Genomic DNA, 13,196 nt, shown 5'->3' on the forward strand with positions numbered 1-13,196 from the left:
TAATGGTGCTTGATGTTGTAACTTGTGATCCCATTCATCGGACGATGAAATATTCGGAGATACCGCAGAAAAGCTGCTATAAAGGGAAGGTGAATCTTTTGTTGGCTTGCCATTTGATCTTCTTGCACCACCAAAGGGGATGTTCCTCAAGCTCCCGCCAATATTCCGATTCCTTCTGCATGTCTTGCAGTACAACGTGTCAGTCGAGTTCGCAACGAGGGCATCTCAGAGGGGCTGATTGTTGGTGCTCTTGCTGATCATCACGGCCAGCTGCTTCGGTTTCTCCTCCATCTTGCTGCATTTTCGTCGCCCGTGAGACTCTTATCTCCTCTAGTGCTACGCTCTTTCCTAATTTATACTGGTGGATTTGTTGTTGGAAATTTTAATCAAATCTAGAGGTTGAATAAAAAATTATGTCTAATGAATGTGAGAGTGTCTTTTGGCTCTTCACATTCTTGAATTAATTGAAGAGTTTTGGCTCTTCATATTCTTGAGTTGAGAAGATTAATTGAGTTAATTAATCTTACATGACTCTTGGTGTGCATTTTGAGACTTATAAATAATGTGTTCATTTACTCATTTCAAACATAATATGAAAATTTTATCTATTTCAAACACTCTATTGCATTTCATATTGTTATCTTTCCACTTGGCTTCCGTTAAATCTCGGTAATAAAGTAAATGTACGTTTTCAATTCGCCGTAGTAGTGTCTCGTGCTAAGGCACTGCTGGTTGTTCCCTCGAAGCACATACCGGAGATGGCGAATCTGTTTTAAGAAAACTGTACACGCTACAGGCCTCAGTTTGGTTTTGCTTTCTTTTACACAAAAATCATACTGTAAACATCACACTTATTTCGGTTATTGCTTTATCTCTACAAGTTCGTTTCTACGCTATCGTTGTTAGCATTTATTCTAGCATTTGTCTAGCTAAGACTGGTGTGCTTCACAAATCTTTGCCATCTCTCTCTTTCATAAATTTATTACAATCAAATCTAGTTGGTAAAAACGGCAAAGATTAGTGAATTTAGGATTACAACGATCCCCTCGATGTTGTCCGCATAAATATTATTTTGCCTCGGAAAGTCATATTTTTCAAAATGTATTCACAAATTGAAGCCCTTGTGTTTCTGTTACTTTTTCTTTTAACCAGTAAAATAATTTATTGACCCAAAAGAGTTTTTTGGTTACATCATATTCCCGATATATTTGGAGAAGTCTATTCAACATCAACAAATACAAAATGAATAAAAAATAAAAGGTAGACGATATACAGGGCATTTTTGTTTTAATGTTATTTTCGTGATTCCTATGCAAAACTAGGAAGCTATCGAATGTCAGGTGCTTGTTTTGTTTTAGGAAACTACATAAATTTTGAGCTGGATTGTTTAAATTTTATATATTGTGAGCCTTCAACTATCAACGTGTATGGTCTTGCCAAGTTGTAGTATGTCTGCTTGCCTTCATTGCCTCGGCCTTGCACAACTGTGTCATGCTCCAGTTCTTGCTCAGTTTACATATGTTGCAGAATCTGAAATCAAATCTTACCCTGTGGAAACTTGGAACCCTTCCTCCAGCTTTGACTTGCAATATTTAAAGGCCTGGTGCAGCCAATCAACCCGTCTTGGCACATGCTTGGCTTGGGTTATCAGAATAACACTAACAATATCGAAAATGTGAAAAAGGCAGCAGTGATTCACTATAATGGCCAATCAAAACCGTTGCAAAAGACGGAGGGATTTGAGCTTTCCTCGAGAATTCTTTGAGATAATGTCGATATGCATGGTTTACAAATGCTTTCATTAGATGTTCTATCATAAGAAATCGAAATGAAGCTGAAAAATACCCTTATCCACCGATGTTTGAATTATACAATTTTTAACAACAGAGTATTTTCTAATTTAGTTAAATTATAATAATTAAAGTAATATACTTATAACAAACATAAGACCGACGGATTTGGCTCGACCATATCCAATAGAGGTATTACACAAGGGTTGACAAATAATTACAAAAAATTATATATATGTTATATTGTCGATGAATCGTGTCAATGAGATTACACTCATTTATTATATCATTTCATTAACCGACACAAACATAAACACGATGAATAAATATTATATATATAATTTTGTTATAATTTTCACGAGTGTGTATATATATATATACACTTTAATTAAAAGGTATTGTCACCCACACTTGATGAAGAGTGGCCCACAAACTGGGGGAAATGGCCATCCATGGGTCGCCACGTTTATGGCTTAACAATACACGGGCCGGTGATGATATCAAATTCCATCCGGTACTCCATGCTTGGCTTCGCCTAGAATTTGCTAGATTCGTCGTTGCCTCTGCTTAAATGACATTGCCTGCGCAGAAGCAGTACTACTTCAATCCCTGCTGCAATTCTTCACCGGGAAATTTGAGCGCTGAATATTGACCAGATATTTAATGGCCGCTGCGGCGTTGTTCTCCAGTGCCAAAGTTTGTGCTGTGCCGTCGGAATATGAAGCTAAAACCGCCTTGTTTTCTAGGCAGCCGTTGTGCGTCAACTTTCTAGCGAAACCTGGAGGGGTGAAGAAGATTAATTCGTTTAAGTTGAAGAGTAATAGTACTGCTTTTACTCTCAATTTTGATAACTTTCGGAGAAAGTCGCGGTCTTTTGTCGTGCGGTGTGAGGCATCTTCTGGAAGAGTGAGTTGATTGTGAATTCCTTTGTTTTCTTTGTTGGAATTTGCTCGAGGTTATTTGCTTATTATGGTGGTTTGATTTTTTCAATGCAGCAGATCACGCAGGCGGAATTTACAGAAATGGCTTGGCAAGCGATTGTGTCATCGCCAGAAGTGGCGAAGGAGAACAAACATCAGATAGTGGAGACGGAGCATTTGATGAAGGCACTTTTGGAGCAGAAGAATGGTCTTGCTCGCCGGATATTCTCCAAGGCCGGTGTTGACAATACGCGACTTCTTGAAGCTACGGACAATTACATTCAGCGCCAGCCAAAGGTTGTTTGATACAGTTAATTGTTTTGATTGAAAATGAGATCGTATCTTTTTGTTCAATCATGGTTGTTTTGATTAGGAATTAGGAAACAAATTATTGGTCATCCATTGACATGTTGGTCTTCTTATACATTTTTCAGAGACTTGGGTTAAAGCAAGCATCATGTGTTTTGAAAACTGCTCACTTTATGCATTTTGCTCCAGCATATTGCTTGCACCTCCAATATAGTTAACTATAATTTGCAAATTTACACTAGTTCGTTGGATTGAACACTGGATTTTTACTGATTGTTAGGTGATTGATGATTTATTTTCTGTGTATGCTCTATGGGATGTCAGGTTCTTGGAGAGTCGTCCGGATCCATGTTGGGAAGGGATCTGGAAGGTCTTATACAGCGAGCCAGAGAGCATATGAGAGAGTATGGTGATTCATTTGTGTCAGTGGAGCATTTAGTTCTTGGTTTCTGCCAAGATAACAGGTTTGGGAAGCTATTATTTAAGGATTTTAAGCTCTCCCAGAAAACTCTGAAAGATGCGATTCAGGCCATCAGGGGACGCCAGACAGTTATTGATCAAGGTAGTATTTATGTGAAGTGTTTATAAAACTTTCTGTCATATGATTATTTCTTAATTGTGATATTTCCTTACATCCCAAGATTGTTCGTTCTTGAACTTAATTGTATCCATTTGTTTGAATAAGCACTTAAATTGATAAAGTCACACACTCGCGCACATATATAGATCATGAGGTCATTTGTCTTCTTTTCTAAACTTGAATCAATAATTTAACTTTGCATCAAATGATATTGTGTGTATTATTTCTGTACAGATCCTGAAGGGAAGTATGAGGCACTGGAAAAATATGGAAAAGATTTAACTGCCATGACAAAAGCAGGAAAGCTGGACCCTGTAATCGGAAGAGATGATGAAATACGAAGATGCATTCAGATTCTTTCAAGAAGAACAAAAAATAATCCAGTTCTTATTGGTGAACCAGGTGTCGGAAAAACTGCAATTTCGGAAGGGTGAGCACTGCGACATTTCCAAGTGTGTTTTTCATCATTCGGCCTAATATAGTTTATCTCAGATGCTGCTTTTCTTAATTATCCAACAGAACCACTCACTTATCATTCTAATTTGAGCGGTGGTGTGTCTGCATTAAGTAACAAAACTGTCACATATTGCCAAGCCAGTAATATAGCGAATGGTTGCAGTATATGGTTTGAATGAATATGAACCAAATCATAGAACAGTACTCCACAAGTTTTGTTTATTCGCAGTAGGATAACTATTATCAAATGAGCTTCTATTGGTTCCTTTCCAAATTCCACCTTCAACAGCACTTTCCATGTTGAATTTGTTATTCAATATCATGATTACAACGAGATTATTGTTCACAGGCTTGCGCAGAGAATTGTACAGGGTGATGTCCCTCAGGCTTTAATGAATCGCAGGGTGAGTAATGGTTGAAATGTCCATAAAGATACATACATGCAATAGTCTCTTTTTTTTTCTGTTAAATATAATTTCAATTTCTGATGAAGTTAATATCTCTCGACATGGGAGCTGTCATTGCTGGTGCAAAATACAGAGGAGAATTTGAAGATAGATTGAAGCCGTGCTAAAGGAAGTAACTGATTCAGATGGCCAGATAATCCTTTCTATTGATGAAATTCACACAGTAGTTGGGGCAAGTAGTTTTTCTCTGTGATTAAAAAGGCACATACTGTTTCTTGTTTTGAACTGATAACTTTATGCGATTCTTAGTCGCTCCTTGATCATATTCCTAGACGTGATCTCTTATTCCCTATATTCCTACAGAGTGGCATTTTTTGTCGTGTGTCTAGTTGCATGAATATCCTAATAATATCTTATCATCATTCAGGTGCGACAAATGGTGCAATGGATGCTGGCAACCTCCTAAAACCCATGCTTGGCCGCGGAGAGCTCCGGTGCATTGGAGCAACCACTTTAGATGAGTATCGGAAATATATTGAGAAAGATCCAGCCCTAGAGCGTCGGTTCCAGCAAGTTTATGTTGATCAACCAACAGTAGAAGACACAATCTCTGTTCTCCGTGGGTTGCGTGAAAGATATGAGCTGCACCATGGTGTCCGAATTTCAGATAGTGCACTTGTTGAAGCTGCAATGTTATCAGATCGCTATATTAGTGGGCGTTTCCTACCTGACAAAGGTAAGAAATTTGTTACGCTAGTCAATTGCTAAGAAATATTTTCAAGGTGGGAGCACAGAGGTTTGCTGATCTTTTGGATCTTCGTGACCTGTCAAAATAAGAATTCTAAATTATTATGGAAACAGTGACCTAGTATTTAAAAATTATTCTGAAAGTGACATGGTTTGATATGAGAAGACTACAAATTTCCACGATAAACTCCAGATACCAAATGTTTACCTTTACTGCGAAAACTTTGACTTGAAATTTGGCTTGAGAAGTCACTCTTTGTTACTCATTTGAATTGTGCAGCTATTGATCTGGTTGATGAGGCAGCTGCAAAATTGAAAATGGAGATCACTTCAAAGCCAACAGCTCTTGATGAAATTAACCGTGCTGTTCTTAAACTTGAAATGGAAAGGCTATCTTTAACAAATGACACTGACAGAGCATCCAAGGATAGGTTAAACCGCCTCGAGGCTGAGTTATCTCTCTTGAAGCAGAGACAAACTGAACTGAATGAGCAGTGGGAACATGAAAAAACTGTCATGACACGACTCCAGTCTATTAAGGAAGAGGTATGTGCTTAATTATTGGCAGAATTTTAGCTGGAGTTTCTTTGAAATAGATCTTGTTTCAACGTGTAAATTTTGGAAGAGTCATCTGGATTGGAATGGTCTCGTGGATCAATCTTCTGTCATCTTAAGTTTCGAAGGAATTCAAACAAAGATAATTAATAATCAGACTACCGCTGAGTAAACTTTGTTTGGCTGATTGACAGAGTAAATCTGGAGATCCAACAGGCTGAGCGAGAGTATGATCTCAATCGTGCAGCTGAATTGAAGTATGTTAGCCTAAATTCTCTGCAACGTCAGCTTGAAACTGCGGAAAAGGAACTAGATGATTATATGAGGTCAGGGAAGTCCATGCTTAGAGAAGAAGTCACAGGCGACGATATTGCGCAGATTGTTAGTAAATGGACTGGAATTCCCGTTTCCAAACTACAACAATCAGACAGAGAGAAGCTGTTGCAATTGGAGGAGGAGCTACATAAACGTGTTGTTGGTCAAGATCCTGCTGTGAAATCGGTGGCAGATGCTATACAGAGATCAAGGGCCGGTCTTTCAGATCCTCACCGCCCAATTGCTAGCTTTATGTTCATGGGTCCAACGGGAGTTGGAAAGACAGAGCTTGCAAAGGCTCTTGCCTCCTACATGTTCAACACTGAAGAAGCTCTTGTAAGAATTGATATGAGTTAGTACATGGAAAAGCATGCAGTTTCACGTTTAATAGGAGCCCCTCCAGGATATGTTGGATACGAAGAAGGTGGCCAGTTAACAGAGATTGTTCGCTGTTATTTTGTTTGATGAGATTGAAAAGGCTCATGCGGATGTGTTTAATTTGTTTCTGCAAATCCTGGATGACGGTAGAGTAACTGATTCGCAAGGACGGACTGTGAGCTTCACCAACACGGTAATAATTATGACTTCAAATGTGGGCTCTCAATATATTCTTAACACAGATGATGACGGTGACTTGCCTAAGGAGATGGCTTATGAAACCATAAAACAAAGGGTAATGGAGGCTGCGAGATCTATTTTCCGCCCTGAATTCATGAATAGAGTGGATGAATACATAGTATTCCAGCCTCTTGGTCGCAACCAGATTGGCAGAATTGTTAGATTACAGGTGAGTAATTCTTTTCTGATTTACCACACACTGAGACATCTTGCAAGGTGGTCCACGAACGTGAGAAATTTTTGCCTTCTGATGTATGTTTAAAAAATGAGGGATTCCAGTTATTTAATCCCTAATAGGGGAAAACACTTTGATCCATTTTATATTATTTGTCTTTTTGAAAGAGATTGTTCATCAGAGATGTTTTGTTTAGATTGAATCTGGTCTAATTCTTTATGTGGCTTGACAGTTGGAGCGAGTACAAAAGAGGGTAGCTGATAGGAAGATGAAAATTCAGGTGACTGATGCTGCAGTTGAACTCTTAGGAAGTCTTGGATACGATCCAAACTATGGAGCAAGGCCAGTGAAACGGGTTATCCAACAATATGTGGAAAACGAGCTTGCCAAGGTTATCTTGAGGTCAGAATTTAAAGAAGATGACTATATTCTTGTCGATACCGAAGTTACAGCTTTTGGCAATGGTCACATACCACAACAAAAACTTGTTTTCAGAAGATTGGAATCAGGTTCCGATGCGTCTTCTCAAAATCTCAAGGCATTTTCGAAGACAATGTGAGGTCTTACTTGTGTATTGATTCATCTTTTAACATGTGTTGTGAGAACTGCCTGGCCTTCGCTCATTTTGAGGCGTATTTTGTACATATACATAGCCATTATACAACCCTAATCCAGTAATGCCTAAAACTTACATCATATCTATCGAATCTGATTAAACTAAAAATACAAATTTTTTGACGACGCAATTTTGATACCGAATAATAAAAGCAGAGAGCATGTAAGCAATGTTACAGATTTTCTATTAATTTCAATACATCTTTTAAATCAATGTGCGATCATTGCTTATGGTACGAAATAATGGTGATTGGTGAGATCAAAGAATCAAGGAATGAGAATCGGTACGGACTCAAGAATGGAATGGAATGGAATTCTTACAAGAAATAAATTTACATCTCTACTTCATGTTACAGCTGACATGGAGATGTACTCGAGCTTCCGCAATCCAGCATCGTCAAATGTTTCAGTTCAAAATATGAGAGAGACCTGTGAAATGATTCATTATCGGTAATGCGAGGAGAGAAGGCTAACTTGCCATAATGCTTTATCATAAAACCACCCAAATTTGTGGAATGGCAAACTAACTACATTTTTATTTGTCGGGATAATTAGCAGAATAATATAGAGTAGGTCTCTTGTGAGATGGTCTCACAAATCTTTATCTATGAAACGAGTCAACAATACCGATATTCACAATAAAAAATAATATTTTTTCATGGATGATTCAAATATGAGATCCATTTACAATCCGTGAGACCGTCTCATACAAGTTTTTGCCAATAATCTAAAAAAACTACCCCTCTCTAGTGTATTTGAACACTTGTGAAGATAAATTTTTCAAAAACAGTTACCAAGGTTATGTGCAGCTTATTAATATAACACGTTTTTGGAGATACTTTAGTAGAATCTAAATATGCAAAAAAGAATAGTAACTTACGAATTGATAATTATAGTTAACAAAACACTCGTTCTATATACTAATCACCGAGACACACGTATTGCGTGTGTCATAAATATATGAGATTAATATATTATACATTCATGACATTACAATACCATGACACCAAAACATTTTGTATTTAATTCATGAAAGATAATGGATTCCAAAGTTTAATTAAATCTATCAAACTCAATTTATTACCTTACATGATATATGTTTTGATTATAAAATAATCATTGTTGCTTTCATATGCAGCAAATATTCAAATATAACATAATCTTGTACAGAAAGCCTTCCACAGGATTCGTTTGGCAAGATCATTAAACCATTTGCATGCACAAGAAAGAGTTGCAATTAATTTAGGACTCCAATACAAATTATAAAAAACCAAGAAAATCACTTCCTCAGTAAGATGGCCCTTGGTACAAACACAACTTGCTGAGTGTATGCAGAGCCGTACCTCCTGTGAGGCGAGAGAGGCCATCGCCTCAGGGCCCAGCCTTCACAGGGGCCCAAAAAAAATATTAATCTCATGTTGTTGAGGCATGCACCTAAATAATATTTACATTAGACATTTTAAAAAAATTAGACATTTGACCTATTGAAAATATGATTAAATATGATGATTGTGTTCATTGGAATTTAATCAAATTATGTAGAGCCAAAACAATAAAGCTACATGGCTCATTAATTAATTTTTTAAAAATTTTGTATGCATAAAATAGTAATGTTTGTCCAATATATTTATTATTTTATCTTGTGTCAATTCATATGTTAAATTTTTATATTTTACTTGTCGATTATTTGGCCTCTTTTCTTGAATTTATGTAGTTGAACCCATTTTAAAAAATAAAATACAAAAAATTGTGATACTTATCTATTTCACATATCTTTATTTTATATTTTCTTGAATAAAATATTATATTTATTATTTAAAACAAATCATATATTTTTACAATATTGATTCATTATATTTATTATTTTGTTATTTGATAGTTTATATTGATAAATTTCAATTTTAGCAGCATATCTTACGATTTTTGTCAATTTCAATCTTTTTCCAATATAATTGTTCATATGACACTGCATTACGTTGTAGCTATGTTGATGTTGTAGCGCACGAAGAAAAAAAATCACAAAAAGATAAATATATAATTCGTAAATTATATTTTCTTTATATCTATTGTTTGGTTATTTTTAATTTACAAACTGAGATTTACGATTATTTATCACAACAAGATTTTTTTTAACATATCGCTTCAGGCTCTGTGAATCACATGTACGACTCTGAGTGTATGCAGCGATATTGCTTTGTGAGAATCATCAGTGATAACACCAATGGTGAGGACAATTATCTCTATTTTAAGATCTGCAAACTGCAATGAATGTGTCATCAACCAGGGCAAATGGCATTGGTTCCTGTGTCGATCTCCATAAAAACCATAAATTTTATATAATGAGCAAAAAAAAAATTTAACCTAGTATAATGCCAGTTTCAAACTAACAATCCCAAAATGCAGGGGGAGAGAATGAGGTAGAATAGTTTTTACCACAACAAACCTTTACCAAGCATTAAAATTTCTAAGTCAACTAAGTATTGCAAACTGGATGGAAATCTATATGCAAAGTTGAAGCATAATTTTTGTATATCCAGCTCGATCCCTGGTATGGTAAAGACAACTTCAAAAACATTGATATAATATTAAACACATATCCGTAGTTCTCAAAACAACCGTCTGCTAGTTTGAATGTCACTAGAAGCATTTAGATGAAGCAATTAAGTTTACATTGCACTTTCTCTTGTTTGCCAAAGACGCGATGGAAATTTGATCAACAAGATCTGGTAATTTCTCACAACGTCACTGAACAAGAAGTTCCCAAAACATACTGGCAACATCTCACCAATCAAAATTCGAAGGTAGGATAATTAAACCTTAAGTTTTGCATCTAGTTTGCGCGTTTATCCCCAGTTCTACATACCAGATACGTAGAAGGGACACAGAAACTCAAGTACATACCGCCGTTAGGATACAGAGTGGAACATTCCTAACACATTAGTCCTATAGTCTCTTGCTACTATGGTCCACAATTTTCGTTGACATTTACAAGAATGTCCAGGCAAAAACCTGAAGATTTGAGAAAACACTCGATACTTAAAAGGTTGCAGCAGAAGATTGGAGATGACTCCATTGCGACATACCTAAGCTACTTCAGGATCAAAATACTGAAAATGGTACTAAGTTGCAGGCAAAAACACTTGAAAGAGCTCTTCATTTCCTTATTTATTTTTTGAGAAAAAGGAGATAATTGGACTAGACTAAAACAGAAATAATGACCCAAAGCTCAATCACAGGTCAGATTCAAAAATCATCTAGCATGAATAAGAAATCAAGATTCTCTGGGTCTACACACGTAACGAGAAGAACAAATTTGACGCTCTCAAAATTGAGAACTCAGATACCTTGGGTTCAACTCCCGGAAACACCTTTTCTTTTTCTAATTTCCCACTCAAATTCTTTATCATTGCTCTTTACGATGAACACTCTTTCCTCGATAATAATTTACTCACATAGATGTTTCGGTTTATGATAATTCTTCCTCAAAAAACAACTTTTTCTTTTTGCCACAACAACACAATAAATTACCGGAACAATAACAAAAAAATTAGTAATCTCTCCTTCATTGAAAGAATTGAAGAAGAGGAGAAGCAACATGTGTGCAATGTATGCTTTGAAAATCTGATCAAAAGTTTTTTTTTTATGTCTTTGATCATGTATATATAGATAGCAATCATTTGAGACATGTTATTCCACATAAGAGGTATCCTTTCATCTAAAAATTGATTAAAATCATCAAAAGATACGATTTGTATACATGATATCATGAAAATTTGCATTGTTTGTCAATCTGCACTGTCAGACACCTCTTTACAGGTGCCCAGGCACCTTCCTTACCACCCTGGAATTTCCAGGGCACAAAGGAGTTGCTTAGGCGCCCTGTTTAGGCGGCTCGGCGCTTTGCTTGGGGAAACTTTTCGCAGCTTGTAAGATGTACATTCGTTCGAGTTTTTTTTTTTTTGTCATTTTTTTTATTTCTATTCATTAAATTCAAGCATTCTACATCAGTTTATCGCACATCAGCTGAGGGAGTTAACGATTCCTCAAAACTCAAGTTAGAGTACAATTTAATTTTCTTCTTTTCTGAGAGAGAAAATGTGATATACATCAGACCCGAGGGCCCATACATCTGCTAAAGAGACGCATCGCTAAGCCATTCCTAATTTCTTCCGGAGAAGGGTTTCCAAAGTTTCAGCCATTAAAGATCTCAGGTCTCAAATGACCATTTCGAACCGCAGAAGATCCCAATCCCGCTTAATACCTCAAACAAGCTGGTACATATATACCAATATTTTGCAGGGCCAGAAAAGAAAAATCAGCAAGCTTTCCTATGTACCATGAGCTCATTAACTTGCTCCCAAAGCCCAACACCTCCCACACAGTTCGGCCCAATTAAACTTGGGCTACAAGCAGCCAAGACCCAATTCCCCGCCTTAATCTCATTCCTCAACTCTTCCCTCTCCCAGGAACAATACCCATCAAAGAATCTAAAAGCTTGATTTTCACCCAATTCCCTATCTACGCAGCCAACACTTTCACTTGTTCCATAACATAGCCCTTCCATCACTTCATCGAAAACACCACTCTTCTTGGGCCCATTGCTTTCTTGATCAACATTCACCAAGAACAGGCCTTCTTCGTATGGTCCACCAAAGAACAACGACGCGTCTAACAGTGGGCTGGATACGTTTTGAGACCATGAGTCCATCACCTTAATGGACATGAATGATGGCCTGTTGAGTATGATGCCTGTTAGGCCCGTTGGACCTGAAGATAGCAATAAGATCACAGTTCTTCTGTATATGTGGTCCGTATCAAGCTTTTCCGTTGCTATTACTAGACAGCCCTTTTCTGCTTCGTGAATCGCGTGCGCCCATTTGGCTTCTTTGATTGGAAGAAGCTGATCCGCCATTAAAGCGGGGTTCTTGGGCAGTGAGATTCGTTCGGTGGCGACTAATCTTGCCCTGAATGCACGCCAATCGGAGTTAAGAAGATGCCCATCTTGTTCCTTTAGTGAATGAGAACCTGTTGTCAAATAATAATCGAAGCCTTATTAGATCTGAGCGCTATCAAATGCATGAAATCTACATATTGCACCAAAGAATCCTCAGAATTTAGTCGAACGCGTTGAGGGCAATTTACATTAAAAAAATTAATCACAATTTGTCCCGATCGAAAACCCTTTAAAGTTGGTAAATTGAAGTTGAATTAACAATATACGATGGCAACTAGAGAGGAACCAAATACAGCAAAAACAGGAAAAAAAAATATAATTTTCCATAAATCAAGAAAACAAAAGCGCGTACATAAAACTTACATGATACGGAAAGTCTTTTAGACTGAAATTGAATTGGGATATGCTTTGTGTGGTTGACTGGAGGAAGAGCAATAGCATCAATGTTTTTTGTGAAGGAGAGAAAGCAAGCTTCCATTGTGCTTTGTACGAGAATCAATCGGACGTCGGAGAAAAAGGCAATGTAATAAGAAGAATAAGCTGAAACAGAAATGCATGGTTATTTATAGTCCCACTGACCCACGCCATGGTTGACCCGGGATTCATGTCAAAACCAGACGGTTATTAATTATTACCGCTTCGACATTTCGAGAGGTCCATTTTAGCTATAAAAATAAATAATTGAACTCCAGAGTTACGGTTATTTTTTATATATAATATAATTATCTCAATTTAAAATAAAAATATATGGTATT

General features: G+C 36.8%; 1 protein-coding gene, 1 long non-coding RNA gene and 1 pseudogene across 2 annotated transcripts; 1 reads left to right on the forward strand and 2 right to left on the reverse strand.

Moving 5' to 3' along the window:
* The first annotated feature begins 2,203 nt into the window (after positions 1-2,203).
* Positions 2,204-7,568, forward strand: LOC142546696 (chaperone protein ClpB3, chloroplastic-like; annotated as a pseudogene).
* Positions 7,569-8,655: 1,087 nt separating this feature from the next.
* LOC142544798 (uncharacterized) lies at positions 8,656-11,100 on the reverse strand. Its single transcript, XR_012820102.1, has 3 exons — positions 10,982-11,100; positions 9,654-10,877; positions 8,656-8,804 (listed from the first exon to the last, which is right to left on the reverse strand). It is a non-coding gene; the product is annotated as an uncharacterized LOC142544798 (long non-coding RNA).
* Positions 11,101-11,542: 442 nt separating this feature from the next.
* On the reverse strand, positions 11,543-12,979 carry LOC142544799 (uncharacterized). Its single transcript, XM_075651835.1, has 2 exons — positions 12,805-12,979; positions 11,543-12,512 (listed from the first exon to the last, which is right to left on the reverse strand). The coding sequence occupies exons 1-2, from the start codon at positions 12,917-12,919 to the stop codon at positions 11,803-11,805; spliced, it is 825 nt and encodes a 274-aa protein (XP_075507950.1). The 5' UTR covers positions 12,920-12,979; the 3' UTR covers positions 11,543-11,802.
* Between the last annotated feature and the right edge of the window lie 217 nt (positions 12,980-13,196).

This window comes from Primulina tabacum, chromosome 5, assembly GCF_025594145.1.
Source record: "Primulina tabacum isolate GXHZ01 chromosome 5, ASM2559414v2, whole genome shotgun sequence".
Lineage (NCBI taxonomy): Eukaryota > Viridiplantae > Streptophyta > Magnoliopsida > Lamiales > Gesneriaceae > Primulina > Primulina tabacum.

Bases quoted from the DNA above. Each gene is read 5' to 3' on its own strand.
- LOC142544799 (XM_075651835.1), bottom strand. From the start codon at position 12,919: ATGGAAGCTTGCTTTCTCTCCTTCACAAAAAACATTGATGCTATTGCT. The intron at 12,513-12,804 runs GTAAGTTTTATG...ATTTGACAACAG, and splicing joins TAAAAGACTTTCCGTATCAT to GTTCTCATTCACTAAAGGAA.